The sequence below is a fragment of the Ahaetulla prasina genome, chromosome 6 (genome assembly GCF_028640845.1).
Source record: "Ahaetulla prasina isolate Xishuangbanna chromosome 6, ASM2864084v1, whole genome shotgun sequence".
Classification (NCBI taxonomy): Eukaryota; Metazoa; Chordata; class Lepidosauria; order Squamata; family Colubridae; genus Ahaetulla; species Ahaetulla prasina.
In genome coordinates this window covers 54,887,248-54,906,930 of record NC_080544.1, presented here as the reverse complement: position 1 = coordinate 54,906,930, position 19,683 = coordinate 54,887,248, and the positions used below count along the sequence as shown (strand labels likewise).

The 19,683-nt window shown below is 36.7% G+C and overlaps 1 protein-coding gene across 8 annotated transcripts in view; it reads left to right on the top strand.

Moving 5' to 3' along the window:
* The window catches only part of ADD3 (adducin 3), a 105,897-nt gene that overhangs the window by 82,053 nt on the left and 4,161 nt on the right, over window positions 1-19,683 (top strand). For all 8 annotated transcript variants that reach the window (XM_058187816.1, XM_058187818.1, XM_058187814.1 and 5 more), the window contains 12 exons: window positions 469-677; window positions 5,004-5,142; window positions 5,708-5,859; window positions 5,993-6,073; window positions 6,316-6,465; window positions 7,702-7,845; window positions 7,935-8,033; window positions 9,596-9,769; window positions 11,573-11,830; window positions 12,977-13,096; window positions 15,480-15,566; window positions 18,339-18,462. In XM_058187816.1, coding sequence (XP_058043799.1) covers window positions 483-677; window positions 5,004-5,142; window positions 5,708-5,859; window positions 5,993-6,073; window positions 6,316-6,465; window positions 7,702-7,845; window positions 7,935-8,033; window positions 9,596-9,769; window positions 11,573-11,830; window positions 12,977-13,096; window positions 15,480-15,566; window positions 18,339-18,462 — 1,723 coding nt within the window. In that variant the 5' untranslated portion in view covers window positions 469-482. The remainder of the gene's footprint in view (window positions 1-468; window positions 678-5,003; window positions 5,143-5,707; window positions 5,860-5,992; window positions 6,074-6,315; window positions 6,466-7,701; window positions 7,846-7,934; window positions 8,034-9,595; window positions 9,770-11,572; window positions 11,831-12,976; window positions 13,097-15,479; window positions 15,567-18,338; window positions 18,463-19,683) is intronic.

Here is a 19,683-nt window from a genome sequence, read left to right as displayed (position 1 = left end):
TAGACGGGATTGAATTATGATTTATAACATCATTTTATATAGGCCCTCTTTCTTCTAGTGTCCTGGGGAGTAGCTTTTGAGTATCAGCTGACAAAGACCATACCTGGTTTTATAATAGAATAGGGTTTCTGGCTTTGTTTGGTCCATTGGAGCTAGTCTGATCCAACTTTTCTCCATACGTAGGATTAATGATGTTTTTACTATTGCTAATATCTAGTCCCTTTCTTTGGGAGTTTGAACTGTTTCTATCTGTTGTAATTTCAAACATAAATTGCTATTGCTGTTGCTAAATTTAGGCAATGTTATCATAAAGGTATAAGTCAAATGTTAGCAATTCTATTTTTAAAGAATATTCTAATGTTATTTTCTGCTCCAGGGATTACGGTATATTTATTCATGCATGTAAAGTCAATTAGATTACTTGTTCTTATGTGCTATTAAACTTCTCATGGCTTTTTAATATTCTAGGTGAAGATTAAAGCATGAGTACTGAGATCAGCCAGGGAGTAATCACAACCCCTCCGCCCTCCAGCATGCCTCACAAAGAGAGATATTTTGACCGCATCAATGAAAATGACCCTGACTATATCCGTGAAAGAAATATGTCTCCTGACCTCAGGCAAGACTTCAACATGATGGAACAAAGAAAGAGAGTCACCCAGATACTGCAGAGCCCTGTGAGTAGGATTCACGGTAGAGGAAAGTCCCCCCCTCCAAATCTGCATGTTTAAGGGTTCATGAAAAAATGTATAAAAAGCAAAAGTGGACTGAACAAAGGAGGGAAGACCTCATTGACTATAGGAGAATCTATGTCATGATTGTAACTTTTCACAAGGAGATTATTTGTTCAGTATTTGCATAGTTTTCATCTGCAAACAAACAGTCCTTTATCCAGGGTTTGCTCCCTCCCTCCTCTTAAGCAATGCTTCATTAACACTGCACAAAAGTAGCTTTCCAGCTACGTTTCAATTGATTGCTGCTTAGTCACAAGGAAGAGAAGGAAATCTTTAGACAAATATAAACTGTTGGGACATTTTCTTGCAGAATGGCATTCCACTCATTTGACTTCTATATTCAAAAACTGCCTGAATTGCTGTTACATACCGTATTTTTCAGAGTATAACACCCACCTTTTTCCCCCCTAAAAGGGGGTGAAAATTTAGGTGCATCTTGTACACCAAATGTAGTCCTGCCCACCCACTGGCCCCCACCCTTTGGCTTCTGCCTCCCAGCAATTTACCTCCTTGCAGCAAGCAGCAAGAAGAAATGCCCATTTCAGCTTCAGCACAGCCTAATTAGTACAAGTTGATTGTCCCTTGGATCAGCCTCCCAACCCTCAACTCTCAGGCTGCAGGGATTGCCATTGCCTTTTTGCTGCACGGGCCTCTGTTGCTTGCTGCAAGGAGGTAAATTGCTAGGAGCAGATTTTTTTTTCTTGTGCTAATCAAGCTATGCTGAAAACAAAAATGAAAGTAAAGCAGGCTGTTTGCTGCAAGGAGGCAAAATTGCTGGGAGGCAGAGGCAGATTTCTTTTTCTTGTTTTCCTTACCAAAAAAGGTAGGTGCGTCTTATAGTCTGGAGCATCTTATACTCCGAAAAATACAATACTATTGCTGGTTGGAAAAAAGTAAAATAACAATGAGATAAATAATCCATTTTAATGTGAAGTCTAGATTACACAGATTTTATAAGGGTATATAATTAGCAAATAAATCAATTTTACTGTTTATTTTTAATGTTGGTACCCTGAATTTTAACAAAAATTTTAAGTTAGTGGATTGTAAATGGTTTAGAGTAATTAGCAGCTTAGTGTCAACTCACGAAGCTTTCCTGACCTGCTCCCAAGTTGCCATAAGCAGGGGGATGGGGACCATGATACTTAGCACTCTTATTGTTATATATAAATATTTTTCATTTGGATTTTGCGTAAAGCAGTTTTTAATAGTTAGCTGATTGTATATTGCTAGTGAGATTTCATTTAGGAACTGATAATAATGTAAATAATTAAGGGTTTCCGGTATAATTCTTCTGCCATATTATAGTATATGGAGATTCTCAGACATCCAGGTCATGGTTGCCCCAAAGGTGCTTTTTCAAGAGGCAGCTGGACTTTCTGGTTTTTCTTCGAAGATGTTTCGCTTCTCAGCCAAGAAGCTTCTTCAGTCAGAGCTGAAGAAGCTTCTTGGATGAGAAGTGAAACGTCTTCAAAGAAAAACCAGAAAGTCCAGTTGCCTCTTGAAAAAGCACCTTTGGGACATATAATAATTGTTTTGCAGAGTATTCACTGGAAGTTTCTCCAAAACTTCTTATCCTCTCCTTTTTCCAAATTTTGAATAAAGTAACATTTTAGTAAACTGTGTATTGATAACTTTTATCTTAAACTATTTTGTTCAGCATTTCCATTCATTATTCCATTATTTGAGTTTTTTCAGTAAGTATAGTTAACAATGCAATATTTATAACCTGTCTCTTTAGAATAGTTCTATTTCTTATAGAAAGATTATAATATAGGGTGCTTTTTTAATTCTAACTAATGCCAGTGGAATACATTTTCTGAAATATTCTTTAGATAGAAAAATATGACCAACTGAACCATAGTGTCATTCATGTAAAGATGCACTTTATGGGGATCTGAAAATCCAGAAAAGCCCAGCATAAGTGGTAGCTACCTTTCCATGAAGGGAAGAAAAAGTATAATTGTCTGTTTCACTAATCTGTTTCACTATAAATTTAGTCATCTATTTCTGTATGTGTGTGTCACTCCATAGCAGTGGAGTGGAGCAGTGGAGCATGAAAGCAGTTTATGCTTTCATATTGTTGTCCAGAAAAAATAAAAATTGCTAACATTAAACAGAAGAGCAAAACTAGCAGCATTCTGGATAGTGAAATAATGTGTTGTTCTCTAAGGCCTATGTTGGGAAAAACTCAAATGCGTTTGTCCAGTTAGATTAAATCACTTAGTTTGATCAAGTGAAAAAATTGTGCCCTGTCAGACCTAACATTCTCAGAATTCCTGATAGCATATGCAGCGAAAAGACAGCAGATGACAAGGAGAAAAAAAACATCACTGATCCAAGACTTGAGAAGTAATGCTGTTATAGTATGCTTAAGCTCAACGTATATATGTCAGCAGATATGTGGCTCATGTAGCTATACATATTGCATTATCTCATTTTAAAGGAGAATAAAACAATTCAGTTTTATTCATGCCACATGAATACATGTGTCACTGAAACAGGATCGTGACGGGTAGGAGGTTGGCTTCTTTATTACTAACTTTTAGATAAGAAGTAAAGAATAGAGGGGTATATGAAATAGAAAATACATTTTGTTTCAAAATCAGAGTAGAAGCCCACCAAAATAATCTAGCAGTAGGTTCTGAGCTGAGCACATTTCAGTGGATGAAAACTCAAAACAATTACGCTTTTAGCATAGGAAACTATGCAAGAAATAAACTTTGACAGTGCTCACATTGAGATCCTTGTTTAATGTGTTCTGGTGATTTTTACAGGAAGAAGAAACAAAACTTTGATGTGAATTCCTGTAATTGAACACACACACTTGTTTACTGCAGTCTGCACTTAGAGATACACAAAGTGCAAAAATATTCCTTTCCTCCTTTCCTCCAGATTACAAATTAGTGGTACAAAACTACTGCATTTACTGTCATTGCTAGGCTAAATAAAAACCATAAACAAAGACTGCATTTAAATTAATAAAACTAATATTACAACAGCAAAAAATATACCCTGCTACACTATATTCCTATTGTGTTTATAAGGGAATTGAAAACCCCCCACCTAAATCAGGGCTGTCAAATTCGTGGGCTGCGGGCCAGATGCATCATGCACTGGCCACGCCCACGCCTGGTTTAGTGAAGGAAAAAGTCCCAATACATCACATGATGACACGAGTTTGACACCCCGATCTAAAAGTATTCTAAAGCTCAATATCAACACATAGGCTACATATAAAGCTCAAACAATCATCCCAGGAAACAATATTTGCATTTTAAATACATTCTGAAATTTTAATATTAACATGACACAAGAACCAGTGCTAAACTAACTGATATTCCCTAAGCAAGTTTCATTGAGTTTTCTATGTTTTGTGATTGCAGGTGTGTGTGTGCGTGCGCTGTCTTTTTAATTTAATGTTTGGTGCTAGAATTATTTTTGTATGCAATCACAGTTCTCTGGATTGGGGTAATAAACAAAATATAATTACCGGTAATTAGTTAAGCTTTGGGGGTGTATTCACCTGCCATGCTGTTGTAGTTTCTTGTTGAGTTTCTTGTAGTTTCTTGTTGAGATTTAAGATACCTTAAAAACATTTCATTGGTCAAAAGGAAACCAGCACACACAGAACTCATACATACTAAAGGTATGTCTTTCAAAGAAACAGTCTGATGTCTTTCAAACTAACTGATGTCTTTCAAAGTAACAGTATCATATGCATACATACATGATGTATGCATACATCAGTGCAATACATCTATATAGATGTAAAAACCCAATAATTCATAGATACCTTTGCACTTAAAATGGGACAGCTCGCCACAGCCCACTTGCTGTGGCCAATTGTTATAGTCAACTTGCCTTGGACAACTCACTGCAGAACAATTTAACAATTCAATTTAATTATTAAAGTAAATAAATTATTTTAACTTTTGTCATTCACATTTCATTTTGTGAAAAAGAACTTCATTTTCCTTTTTCATCCTTTCTTTAATGATTCTTTTCCACTATTTCTTTTATATTAATGTAACTCTTGTCCCATAGCAAGTTGGCCATAGTGAATTGTTATAGACCCGTTCTACAACTATATTCTAGGTCTTTCTTAATATAATTAATTCCACACTTTAGCATAGGTATTCTGAAACAACATGCAATTCATATTATGTACTTAAGTTTAAAACCAGTCTTTTTCATCAAAAACTCTTGGTCTTGTATATTGTATGTAGCCATTGTGTGCTATAATAGATAATATTTTATGTCTTGCAGGCTTTTCGGGAGGATCTGGAATCTCTTATTCAAGAACAGATGAAGAAAGGAAATAACCCAACCGGACTGCTTGCCCTACAGCAGATTGCAGACTACATAATGGCAAGTTCTTTTGCAGGATTTTCTTCATCACCTCTAAGTAAGTAAAAGTGTTATAGTAAACTAAATGGCTAAAACTCTGGTTTTCTTATTTTAGAGATCTTCTATCAAGTTATTCCTTCTCCGTGAAATAATTTAGGGGTACTATACAGCCCATATGATCCTTTGGCCCTTTGCAATTTCGTTGCAAATATAGAGAGATAAATTATATGAAAAGAATTGATGTTCTATATATAACAAATATCCCTAACACTGCTGTTTTATTACTTAATGGTATTAGTTTAAAAGTTGGAATAACTTTTTGTTCCATGTTGGTAACTTTTTTATTGTAATGAATCACTGTTAGCTTTTTTTTTTAAAACATATGGCATATATAGCTAGGGATTTGAGATTCAAATGATGTTTGAAAGCAATTCCTGACTTCAGAGTTCCTTTTTTCTGCCAAAGTTAGAAAAGTAGCATTATTTAGACATAATATTGAACAGTCAAAATTTTAGTTGGAAAGAAATTGAAAGTTCCACCATTATAGTTTTTGTGTAATCATATGATGCTATATGTTTTTAGCAAGAACATTTTCTCAGTCATTTTTGTCAATATCATTTTAGGCTCTGGACTGATAACACCTATTAATGATCTACCTGGGATAGATACCACTACATTTGGTAAAGGAGAAAAACTTATTCGTTGTAAATTAGCCAGTTTGTACAGGATTACAGACTTATTTGGATGGGCACACTTGGCCAATTCATATATCACAGTGAGTATCCAGAAGTTAACATATTCAATCATTTCTGCTACATTGAAATGTGTTCCAAAGTTCTCACCTTTATGAACAGTATTTTTATATTAAATAACCAAACTCAATATAATCTTTTTCTCTTCGTTTTTAGGTAAGAGTAAGCAAAGAACAAGATCATATTCTTATCATTCCAGAAGGCCTTTCATTTTCTGAAGCGTCTGCTTCCAATTTGGTATGTATTTGACCAAATGGATATTTTTGTAATGATTTTAATTCTATTCAGGTTTTTCTTATTTTTAAAAATAATCTACCATCTATATTCATGTAAACCCTTAATGGAAATCTTCCAAATTGTTCTTCTTTCCCACTTTCCTGCCTGATATACTCTAAAGCCTATGCCTTAGTGACTGGCAATGACAATTGAAATGTATTAGAAAGAGTTTTACTCTATCGTGTCCCTCAACTTTTGTTCAGGTAAAAGTAAATATCATAGGAGACGTAGTTGACCAAGGAAGTACCAATCTGCGAATTGACACTGCAGGATTCAGTCCTCATGCAGCCATTTATTCAATGCGCCCGGATGTCCGATGTGTGATCCACATACACACTCCAGCAACAGCAGCAGTAAGTCTCTTACCACTTAGTAGGAACATGATGATGACTCACTATTCATCAAAAGTCTCTTTTATTATGTTCAGGCTTGGATTGCCTTGCACTGTGAAGTTGTGTAAAAGTTAGAGTCAAGTCTCAATACCTTTGCTTTTAAAAGGTTAGTTAAGATATACCTCTTTAACTGAGCTTTTAATTGCTAACTATTGTTAGTATTTGCAGTTTATATCGTGTATTTTTGTATGCTTTCATTGTTACTGTTATTGCAAGTATAGTACCAGAGAGCCAGTTTAATCTAATGGTGAAGGTACCAGACTAGAAACCAGGAAACCATGAGTTCTAGTCCCACTGTAATCATGAAAGTGGGCTGGGAGACTTGAACCCGTCACTCTTACTCAGCCCAACTCACCTCACAGGGTTGTTATTATAGGAAGTGGGCCTAAGAAACACAATTAGATATGTTTGCTGCTTTGAATTATTTATAAAAATAATAAAGGTGAAACTTTGAAAACTCTCAATTAAAATAATGCATTGTGGTAGAATATAAATTGATTGAATAGGTAGATAGTATGGTACGTGGGTTGGGGTATGATGGGATCGGATGGACAGGACTGGACAAACAGACATCACTGGACATCACTTACTCATTTATAGTCTTGAAATTATCTAATAAAGGAGAATATTTGTAGCTCAGAGTTGACATGAGGGGTCCTTGGTGCTCTCTGAGGTTGCTCGTTTTCTTTCAGACATTTCATTACCCAAACTAGTAACATCATCAGTGCTAGTCACTGAGGACGATGTGCCCATTGAAATTCTCTTTTTACTATATCATCATATATTATTTAACTATATTGGAATTGAATTATATGGTTTTAAACTTTAATTATGCTAAAATTATGCTAATTACGCTAAAAAATAGTTTTTCATATTCCTCAGTTTAATTCATATGTCTAAGAATGTATCTAACACTATAGAGATGAAAACTACTATGAAACATAACCCTAGATCCTCATATATTTTAGAAATTGAAGATTGGAGTTATTTCTGTATGGTAGTCATTGACAGAAAATCCCCTATAGATGCTCTGTACTACAAGTACCATAATCTAATTCATTGTTTGCTTGTTGGGATTTAAAGGAGGTATAATACTTGAAGGATATCATTGTATACCTCATATTAGCAAATATAAATATTTGTATGTCCATATTTTCAAATTTCCCCCACCATAGAAATCTCAAATGTTTCAAACAGGTTTCTTCCATGAGGTGTGGAATACTTCCCATTTCTCAGGAGGCTCTGATTTTAGGGGATGTTGCATATTATGATTATCATGGATCTCTGGAAGACCAGGAAGAAAGAATTGATCTTCAGAAAGTTCTTGGACCAAGCTGTAAGGTATTTCATTCTAATGGTGTGTTTGTTTGTTTTTTAAAATTTCTACTACTATGCAGTTTCTACCAGTTACAAGTATCTTTGTTTCATAGGTATTGGTTTTGAGAAATCATGGAGTAGTAGCACTGGGAGAGACATTAGAGGAGGCCTTTCATTACATCTACAATGTGCAATTAGCCTGTGAAATACAGGTAAGAAGCGAACCTATATTTTAAATAGTTTAAGAAGTTTAAATTTCTTAAAGTTTAATACTTTAAGAAATATTTTAAATAGTTTAAAATACTATATTTAAAAAGCAGATAATGTGTGTTTTTAATGGATTTCTTGATATTAGAACCAATCATTTCTAGGAAATTTGTGGTAGTGAAGGAAAAACCTATTTGTACTATCATCATATTTGTAATTTATAAATATAAACAGTATATTAAATAATGGAATGTTATTATATTACTACTATGTTATTATATTACTGCTAAGAATATAATATAATATAATAATATAATATAATATAATATAATAATATATAATATACCCAGCTCTATATTTCCACCCCTAACCACCCCAACGAGGCTGTTGAAGTGATGTCCCAGTGCCTGGGGGCCGTACGGGTTTGGATGGGGAGGAACAGACTCAGACTAAATCCCACCAAGACCGAGTGGCTGTGGATGCCGGCGGCCCGGTACAGTCAGCTAATTCCATCACTGACCATTGGGGGCGAACTATTGGCCCCACCGAAAGGGCTCGTAATCTGGGCGTCCTCCTGGATGCACGGCTGTCTTTAGAAGATCATATGATAGCTGTCACCAGGGGAGCTTTTCATCAGGTTCGCCTGATACGCCAGTTACGCCCCTTTCTGGATCGGGCTTCCTTATGCACGGTCACTCATGCCCTTGTTACATCCCGCCTGGAATACTGTAATGCTCTCTACATGGGGCTCCCCTTGAAGGGTACCCGGAGACTCCAACTGGTCCAGAATGTGGCTGCGCGGGTGATAGAAGGAGCACCTTGTGGCTCCCGTGTAACACCCCTCCTGCGTAGTCTGCACTGGCTCCTGGTGGTCTTCCGGGTTCACTTCAAGGTACTTGTTATCACCTTTAAAGCGCTCCATGGCCTAGGGCCGGGATATTTACGGGACCGCCTACTGCCACCATTAACCTCTCACCAACCAGTGCGCTCTCACAGAGAGGGCCTCCTCCAGATACCGTCAGCTAAACAATGTCGGCTGGCGACCTCTACGGGGAGGGCCTTCTCTGTGGGGGCCCCTACCCTCTGGAACGAGCTCCCTCTGGGGCTTCGTCAACTCCCCGATCTCAGGTCCTTCCGCTGCGAGCTGAAGACGTTGCTGTTTCGAAGAGCAGGACTAGCTTGAACGTAGTTTTTAAATTGGGATTTTTAAAAAAGGGGTTTAATTGAGGTTTTAAATTTGTATTTAAAAGTTTTAGGGCATCAATTGAATTTAACTGTCTATTCTTTTAGCTGTTTATATGTATTATATGTTTTCTGTTGTTTTTTTGGCTGTGAACCGCCCTGAGTCTTTCGGGAGATGGGCGGTTTACAAATATAATAAATAAATAAATAAATAAATAAGAAACAGGTATAACATAAGCCTTAATCAAGTATTTAGTTGATACCTTCTGTATAAGTTGGATAGCATATCTTTTCCATGCTAATATACCTAGAAGAATGCTAATACATGTTTTGATTATGGAAAATTCATGAAGTGTCTATATTTACTATATCATTTGTATCACAGGTACATGCCTTAGCTGCTGGTGGCGTAGACAATCTTCTTATCCTAGACTTACAGAAATATAAACCTTTCACACATCAGGTAGCTGCAGCAGCCGGATTAAGTATGGGCTCTCAGTTCAAGTGGAAAGTTGGCGAGCTAGAGTTTGAAGCACTGATGAGGATGTTAGATAACCTGGTATGTGTAAAATGACTGAATTCTGGGTTCTCAAAACTTGGAATAAGTGCATCCAGCCAAACCACACATCAAACTTTCAACCCCAAGGCCTAGGAGAATAGCCAAGTTTTCCTTTAAAAAAAACCAACCCTTTGGGAACATTGTCAGAACGGAAACGACATAAATCCTGAGAAGGGATGGGTAGTTGGCAGCTATCATTCCAGAGTGCAGGTTGTGTATCAAAAAATATCTGCTTCAGGGAACTCGAAGCATAACAATTCTGCCCCATGTTTCTAAATGGATGGAAACTATGGAAGATAGATGATTTCTCAAATGATTTGACCCCAATACTGTGGCACAATTTTATAGATGATAACCATGCCTTCCTTTTAAGTGCTAACTTCACTGGATTATGATCCAAAAAGCTTTTTTGCAATATTTCCACATGTAAACACTGGTGGCTAAATTTTTAGAAATCAAGAACTTATCAATTCTTGAAAAATATCTTTTGTTTTTATAAAAGTAGGTAATTTTTTTCCAATTATTATTTTTCTATCTCCATGAATATGCAACCTGTAAATTGTCCATTATATTTTTAATGGGGTGGTTTTGGGGTTCGGATTTTCTCAGATATGCCAGGTTACCTATCCTAGTAAAAGAACTTTGAAAGATGCGTGCTTCAGAGTTTTTACTTGGCATGGGGTTTTTCTGGAACACTGACATCTGTTTTATCTTCATTTCAGGCATAAATTCCTAGCCTCATTTAAATTAACTTCCACCCCAACATACCTACCATAGTATTAGTCAATATCAGTTCTGTTTGTAATTGAGACTTTATATAAGAAACAGCTCCATTTGTCTTTTATTCTCAATGAAAGAAAAACTTGTCAAATTGATGTAAATCAAATATTTTTATCTTTTCTTCTAATATGTATTTCTTGTAAACAAATTATAAACAAATTGTTTTAGTTTGTCAAATAATTAAATAATTTTCTTTTTTCAGGAGCATTTGCTCTTTTCATATTCCATGTTAGGCTTTTACATTTCATCCTTTCAAGAGCTGGTCCATATAAAAAGTAGTTTCTAAAATTTATCTTCCAATTATTTTCTTCCTTAGTTGCTTTCCACTTATGCTAACTAGCTTTCCTAACTCCTTGCTGTTACTTTTCCCTGTTCATCTCCTATTTCAGGTCATTTCATCAATCCTTTGTCGCTTCTAAGTTCACCATTGTGTTCTTACAGTTTACTTAAGAATGGCTTTGATTTTTTTTTTCATTATCCCCACCACCCAAATATGAGAGGGAAAATTGGTTGGCTAAGAAAGAATGGAGCTCAAACTATTCTTTGTCTTTTCCATTTATTTTTGGATAATGTTGAGGGCTTACATGAACTCCAATGGCATTCCTGGAGGGGGGGAAAGAGGAAGATTGAGTAACTGAAAGAAGTATCATTTCTGTATATAAACATGAGATAAACTGTATTTAATTTTTTGTGTTTAGTTTATTCACTTTATTTAGGTTATTTTTTATGCACAGCTTCAGAATTTGTAATGACATGTGGGAATGACCTTGGGAAATAGAAAGAAGAACTACAGCCTAAACAATGGGCAATAAACAATAAATGAACTATGTCCTAGGAGGGATGAGTGGGGATTCTCGCTAGTTGGGAGAGGGAAAGTAACAGACAGGAGAAGTGCTTTTAGTCTTGCAAGATTCTGTTACTATAATAAAGGTAATGTTAGTACTTACGTTGGTGCTTGGACTGCCTCAATTGCTTACAAGAGTATATTTCCTACAATTTTACGAGAGCGTTTTCTTCTCACAGGGTTACAGAACAGGCTATGCTTATCGTCAGCCCTTAGTGAGGGAGAAGCCCCGGCACAAGAGTGATGTTGAAATCCCAGCCACCGTAACAGCATTTTCTTTTGATGATGATTCAATCCCAATTTCCCCCCTGAAATTCCTAGCACAAAAACAGCAGCGGGAGAAGACAAGGTGGCTAAACTCACCAAATACGTATTTGAAAGTGGATGTTCCTGAAGAATCTCGGAATGGAGAAACAAGCCCCAGGACCAAAACAACAGTAGGTAGTCCTTATCCAGAGAATTAAAATAGTTTTCCTACCTAGATGTGTCTAGGTAGATTCCTAACTGAAGCCCAGAGTACCTCTGGGTAATAAAGATTATTTTAAGCTGAAAGATATAGGGCAAGTCTTGATTCTTGGTGACTTAATGGACTTAATTTCCCCACAACAGTGTTGCCTTCTAAGTAACAGCCCTTTTATGTCCTGAAGGTCTCCTGTCTGAATACTAACTACATCTGGCCCTGTTTAAAATTGTGAGTTCATCCAACATCAACTAGGTGCGGCCAGCTAGCTGGACAGTTTTGAATTACAAGGAACCAGTCTCTTGTATTTGTTATCTTGTCTTCTTAGACAATTATTGGCATGCAATGCAACTATAAATCCCCTCAGGACTGAGCTCCTATACAAACAATTGGGGAATATGGGCAAGAAAGAAAGAATTTTGTGCAAACCACTGTATCTCTAAATACCTCTGAATTAGGTGATTGGTCAGGGATAAAAAAGTATTTGATAGTTTCTGCATAATTTTTTATTTAAAGTATTGTAATACAAAGGATATTTTTATCCTCACTGTCTTGGTTCTGTACTTTCTAAATATTGTACAAAGAGCATAAATAAAAATATGCTTTATACAGATCAGTTGTAATACAATGGAAGTGTATGATTAGCTCCACCTGGTGGTGGTTGAACAATTCATCCATTTATATTTTTGTATTTTGTATTTCTTAATAAAGTACTGCTTTAAGGAAACAAAAAAATTAAGAAACGGCTATCTAAGGAATGAATTAATAAGGGTACATTTTAGTCTCTCATAAAGAACTGTTCCGGCTTATATATTACGCAAAGAAACCATATTATTTTAATATCCTAAATTAAATATTTTACAGATGATTAGAACTACACAAAATTATTCAAATTAGGGACCATAACGCTTAAGAAACTTAAGAAAATGCTAATTGATAATACTATATGTGCCATCATCCTAACCATTTAAGTGTTGGAGTGTATTTTATTTTTTTATTTTTTTTGGCATATTTAAATAACAAGTTCATTGCTCAAAAACCTCCATGCCTTCTCCAGGCATTAAACTGCATTCATTTCCTTTTCCTATTTTCTTAAAATATTCTTTTTTCCCCCTTTTCCCAGTGGATAAAAGCTGAAGATTCCTCTAAAATTACTGGAGGAACTCCAATAAAAATCGAAGATCCAAATCAGTTTGTTCCTCTGAATACAAATCCAAGTGATGTGTTAGAAAAGAGGAATAAGGTGTGTTTTGTTTCATGACCACATTTACTTCTTAATAAGTTGCTAAAAAGACTTGATAAATTATCCTATTTGCCTAATGCCCTGTTTCCCTGAAAATAAGACTTAGCATGTTTTATATGTGTGCCTAATATAAACCCTTAGCATGTTTTATATGTGTGCCTAATATAAGCCCTAACCCCTCCCCCCCACTTAAGAGCCTGCATAGCTAGCTGCCCACCCTTTCCATCTGATTGTGGACAGTGTCAGCCATGAGGCGAGGTGGCATGGTGGGGCCGCCCCACACGCTCCGCACTGGTTTACCTCATGGCCCCCGCAGCCAGGCCATCTACACACTGTCACTTGCTTCACAGTGGCAGCACCAGCAACCATGTGCAGCGGGAGCCCACCTGGCCATCGGCCCACTTCTTCTTGCTCACAACCACAACAGAGCAAGAGACTGAGCAGCATGCTGATGCCCTAGCCATGAGACAGGTGTCAGGCATTGATAGCTTGGCTACAGGAGCCCTGAGGTAAGCTGTTGCAGGGTGTGTGTTGTAGCTCCACCCACTCCTCACCTCGTCTCTTGGCCATGGTACTAGCACATCAGTCAGCCTCCTGCTTTGTTGTGGCCACAAGCAAGCAGAAGTAGACCAGCAGCCACACAGGGTCCTGCTGGATAGGTATGCTGGAACCGCCACCGTCAAGCGAGGCAGTTATCAGGATGTGGATGGCCTGGCTGCAGAGGCCCTGAGGTAATCCAGTGTCAAGTGTGGGGGGCAGTTCCACCACCATCATGGCGGGATGGCACACCACACAGCCTCCTGCCTCATTGCGAGCAAGCAAAAGAAATGGGCCTCCTGTACATGGAAATCCCCTCCCCCCTGAAATTAAGCCCTAGTGCTTATTTTGGAGCCCAAAAGAAAATAAGACCCATTCTTGTTTTCAGGGAAACCCGGGTATTAAGTTTTATTAGTGCTTCAAAAGTAGCTCAGAGGGTAGCAGAATACTCCATATTACTGTTCTGCGAACCCCTTTTGCTTTGAATTTCTATGTTTCAAGAAAATATAGAAGTCTTATAATGTTACTTCCTTTTGCTCTGATTTAACAGTATGCTGTTTTGGTTTTCAAAGGACAAGCCAAGTAGTTTGCACAAGAGAAAGTCTATCCTGGTTTGCTTCAGTATAGTTAATATAGTTTAGAATAGTAGTGGGAAATAACTTTAAAGAAATCTTTATAAGCACAAATTGCTGGCTGCTTTTTGTAATGTTTTATTTGATTTCATCAAATTCAAGATCCACCCTTGATTGTTCTGCCAGAAACATGATGTTTCACGCAGAGGGTCTGAGAGTGTTTTGCTCAACATCTGTTAGTAATAAAAGAGTTATACCACTATTCCAAAATTGTTGACTGGGTTCAAAAGAGGTTGCTGTCATACTTGGAAAGGATATCACCCAGATATTAACTTAGAATTTTATCTAGTTTAGATATACAGGTTTCTCTGTCAAATAAACTGTGTTCGAATTAGTTTTTTTGGTCAGAGGAGTTATAGCAGAGTATTTATATGCCTAAAATATTTTGTCCAGATTCACAAATGCTCTGTTACCAACAGAAGACAGTTCTGCAGTTCTCAAAGGAGAACAGTTAATGATAACTTGCAGCTGTGCAAGCACTGTGGCTAAACTTGGTCAAACTGAAAATATCTGCTTAATGATGGCAGAAACTCTGGAGCAGAAGAAATTCAGGAATGATCATTCATCAGCATGTTTAGGTGGAAGCCCTAAACCCATGATGACCAACCTTTGACGTTCCCGCGTGCTGGCCTTTGTGCCGGAAGTGGCACGTGAAACCAACCTGCGAAGAATGCGCGGCCTCGCTGTCTCCTCTTCCACATTCCTGTGATCACACGCGTACCGGTCAACTGGCCATCGCATGCGCAGAAGCAGCGATACCCGGAAGAGTGGTGGTCCATCGCACACGCACAAGCCAGCACTCAAACACCCAGATACCGGCATGGAAGCACACCCGATGAACAGCTGGCCATTGTGCATGCGCGCAACAACCCAGAAGGTCGGGTGCTGGCCTGCACATGAGTGCTGGAACACCACTCTTCTGGGAACCACCACTCCCACGCGCGCAACGGCCAGCTGACTGGGTGATCACAGGAACGTGGAAGAGGAGCCAGTGAGGCCGTGCATTCTTCGCGGGATGGTTTCACGTGTCGCTTTCGGCACGCATGCCATAGGTTCGCCAACACTGCCCTAAACATTATCTCAGAAGTATTGGGAATTTAAATAGATGGAAAGAAAGCCTCCTCATGATATCTAATTAATAAAGTAATTTCTCAGGAATACAGAAAGCCTTCTATTGGGACTGGGTACTTTAAAAACTTTTTTTTAATCTCCAGATTCGAGAACAAAATCGATACGATTTAAAGACTGCAGGTCCACAATCTCAATTGCTTGCTGGAATTGTAGTGGATAAAAAGCCAACTGTAAGTGGTCCATTGTTGGGATTTAAAAATATGTTGTTTAATTGTGTTCAGTAGTTAGAATACCAAATATCTATATAAGTTTCTCTTTTATTTTGCAATAACAAACAGAGCCAGAGTGCAAATACTTTAAATAAACATACATACCAGTCATGCAATTCCTCTGCAGAATAAGTAATTCTGTATATACAAACATTTAAGGTTGTTTGGAGAACCAGTTATTTGTCCCAGGGTGGGAGCAATTGTTTTCCAGCCTTCATTTTCTTTTATTTTTATAGCAGACAGCAGATTGATATTGACATGGATATTGACGTTTTATACATTTTATTTGAAGAACACTCTATATTTTATTTATTTTTGCTCTTTAATTTGTGTAAGTATATCAAGATATCTTACTTCTTTGATATCTTAGGAAAAATTAAAAACAAAGCAAAACAGAAAGTGGATCAATTAATACCCAAGAAGTTTTGAGGGGTACAAATAAGGATCTCGGGGACACATGTTTCTAATTTAGGCCAATGTGTTTTAATCAAAAATAGGATTGTGCACTTATGTTTTTACCAGTTGTTAAAAGTAGATTTCATACTTTAAAAAAAAAAAATCGTAACAATGCATAATATCATTTTCTTGACAGGTGATACCATGCAGAGATATGCCTCTGCATACGTCCTGTTGGATTTATATCAGATAAATTTAATCCTGGTTTTTAGACAAATTAAAGAATATTCAAAAAAATTGTAAATAAGGAAAATCACATTTACTTGATAGAATCCTAAATATTAATTCCGACTGATAATCTCTTTAAATAGCCACAAGTACCCTTTTCCACTCTATCTTGGATTCTCCTAAAAGTGTGGAAGAAGTGCTTAGAATCTGGATTTAACTTTTGACTAGTTTGACTTGGTGTCATTGTATGGTTCTGGCTCAAACCAAAACAAACCTTGCAATCCACTTACATATTTAACTAATTTATTCATTCACTTTTCATAGAAAAAGGCTTTAGTTCACAAAACCCAATCATTGGATCACTCTACTTCATTCTCAGTCACCACTGGTTCCTATTTGGATTTTTTTCTAATTTCAGAAAAGGGATCTTTTCTGAGTTTCTGGACTATGACAATGAAAGAATAAAGTTTAATAAGATTTAATGCTGTGTTTTCTGCGGTACAGAAAGGGAATTTATAAAACTATCTACCAGTCCCTGATAAATCCATGACATATAATTTTATGCTATAATATATAAAAAGAGATATAAGAAATATTATATTTATTTCATCTGCCTAGGAACACAAGTTTTTTCTCTCTCAAAACCTGTAGATTGAAAGTACATTTCTGTAAAGGCAATATGGCAGAGAATGTTTACCTTTATTCCAATACGTAACTAGGCCTTCCTTCCTACCTACCTACCAGGGGCGGGTTTCAAAACCCATTGTTACCGTTTCACTTGTGGGCGCTCAAGTGACGCTTCTGCACTCCAGCGCGAACCGGTAGCAACCCATCACTGCTACCTACCCAATTTTCTTAATATCTCATGCCAACAACTTCCTTTCTCAATCTCCAATCCTGCTTTTCCTTTCCTTTTTTTTTTCTTTTTTCTGGAAGGAGGGAAGGAAAAGTCTGTTTCCATTGTATGGTTCTGTGTGAGTTAGATCACCAATATAATCAATTGGAGTATCTTGTTTGAACAACAATTACTTTAATTTGTAGTTATTATTCAGTAATTTTCCCTGGCCGTTTTTTGAAATGTGGCTTAGTTTATATCTGTGATCACTGTGATGCATGGATATTTACAGGGAATGGTAAATCTCTAGGAGTGGTGTCAGTTCGAATTGGCAATCATAAATTAACAGTGTAGGAGCTATCTAACAGTTACATCTGACTGTTTCTTATAGTCAACTGATTAATATAGTCAGTGCACTTAATACATTTACCATATTTTTCAGACTATAAGACGCTCCGAACTATAAGGCATACCTAGCTTTTGGGGAGGAAAACAAGGGGGAGGGATTTCCTCTGCCTCCCAGCAATTTACCTCCTTGCAGCAAACAGCAAACAGCCTGGTCAGCTTCAGCAAAACCTGATTTAGCACAAGCAGCTGATTGGCGGTTGGGTCAGCCTCCCGGAATACCACCTATCAGATGTTCCAAGCTGTGGGGAATGCCGCCGCCCATCGCTGCTGCCACCTATCACTGCCTCTGCACACCCCATTTTTGGTCTCTGCGCATCCCATTTTTGGCCCATTCCAGCCAGCGGGTGGACAGGGCTTCGGCAATATTTGGTGTATAAGACGTACAGACATTTCCACCCACGTTTTTGGGGGTAGGAGTGCATCTTATACACTGAAAAATATGGTAATTCATTTATGTGTCCCTTATGGTGTTATGAGAAAGGTGTAGGCTTCTTTTAAAAAAGGTTGGGCAAGCTTTCAGTTTGGTGTTATAAGTTTTGCCTTAAACGTAGCCTATTAGGTTGATTAAATTATTTTCCTTGTGTTCTAACCTGCCTAGTAACTGATAAAATTCTTTATCGTCATTCTGTCTCATTCTTTATTCTTATTTTATGGGATGTTATCCCCACAGAATGAACAGTTGAGAGTAGGGTGTTGTGTGTGTGTGTGTTTTTGTGTGTGTGTTTGTGTATGCCTTTGTGTGTATATGTTATGTGTATTGTTTATATCTAAATACTGTATCAAGTATTACAGTAGCATATAAATGCAATAAGTAAATAATTATGTAAATAAGTTTTACTTCTCCATTTTAACATTTTTTTTTCCAGCCCATGCAGTTTGAAGAAGATGAGCATACCCCACCAGCACCTCCTAACCCATTCAGTCATCTCACCGAAAAGGAATTGGAAGAGTATAAGCAGACAATCGAACGCAAACAGCAGGGCACTGAGGGTGGGTTTTGGCTCAAAGTTTCTATCTCCAGGTTAAGCTTTAAAGGGATTAGTTTAAATTCAAAAATCAATATTCAGAATTACTAATTTAATTTAAAGATTTTAAATTAAATAATATGCATCGACATATTATTTTACCTTTCCTATATATTTTTTAATTTATGTTTAAAATGAATTCTCATTTTTGGATGAGTCTTATGTGAAATGGACATATAGGCATATGTTATCTTGGGGTAGAAGTGGTGAATGAGTAGATAAATAGACTAATATCCACATGATTTATAGTATAAATCAAGAAGTTGGAAATTCCTGGTTTCCAGAATAATCTAATGTGTGTTAAATTACCATATCCTCTTGAAAGTGAATTGATAGAAGATACATTTGCAACCGAACTTATAAATCACACAATGTGTTTTGGCAATTGCTTATTTCCTAACATGCCATTAAATAGGACTAGACATGTTTGAATGAATAGAAGATTTGTGGGCTTTACAATTTAGCTCTTCCTACTATCACATTTCTTAACAAATATTCATTTGATTTCTCTATGTATATAAAAGATAAATGTCCCTCTTTGTTGGGACCGGGTTCCTCCTCCTATGTGGGAGTACTTTGCTCATTTGTTCCTCCAGGCAAGTATCAAATGGACCTTTTTTCAGGAGACTTCCCTTCCAGGATTTGGAAGAAGGGGTTATCCCTTTTATGTTGTCATCAATGCAATCTTGTTTATAGAGATTTAAATTCATTTTTGATCAATGCAGTTAAAAATCATAAATAACTGTATCATAATAATAACTTTAACTGAAACTTCAGTAACTTACAAACCCGTTTATATAGATAATGAAGTCAAATATATAGGTAAGCCTATAAATCTCCGATACTTAATATCCAGATCATTGCTTATATCAGTTATATATTAAAGCAACTGATTCCTTGTTTGTTTTTTTTACTTTTACCTTATTTTTACTGTAAAATATTTCTAGGTGAGATGGCTACCTACAGTTTATTTTCTCTCAACTCTTGGCAGCTAACTTCCCCTTCATTTCATTTCTGTCTTCATTAAATTATGATGATGCTTGCATTTAGCTGTTTCCACATTATAATGAAGCCCTTTACTATTTCTTCTATTTAGCTTGACCAAATCAACATTGTCTTTAATCCAGCCTTCCCTTTTTAATTGTCTAATTTTCATTTCCACATTATCCTAGTAATCTTAGGATAA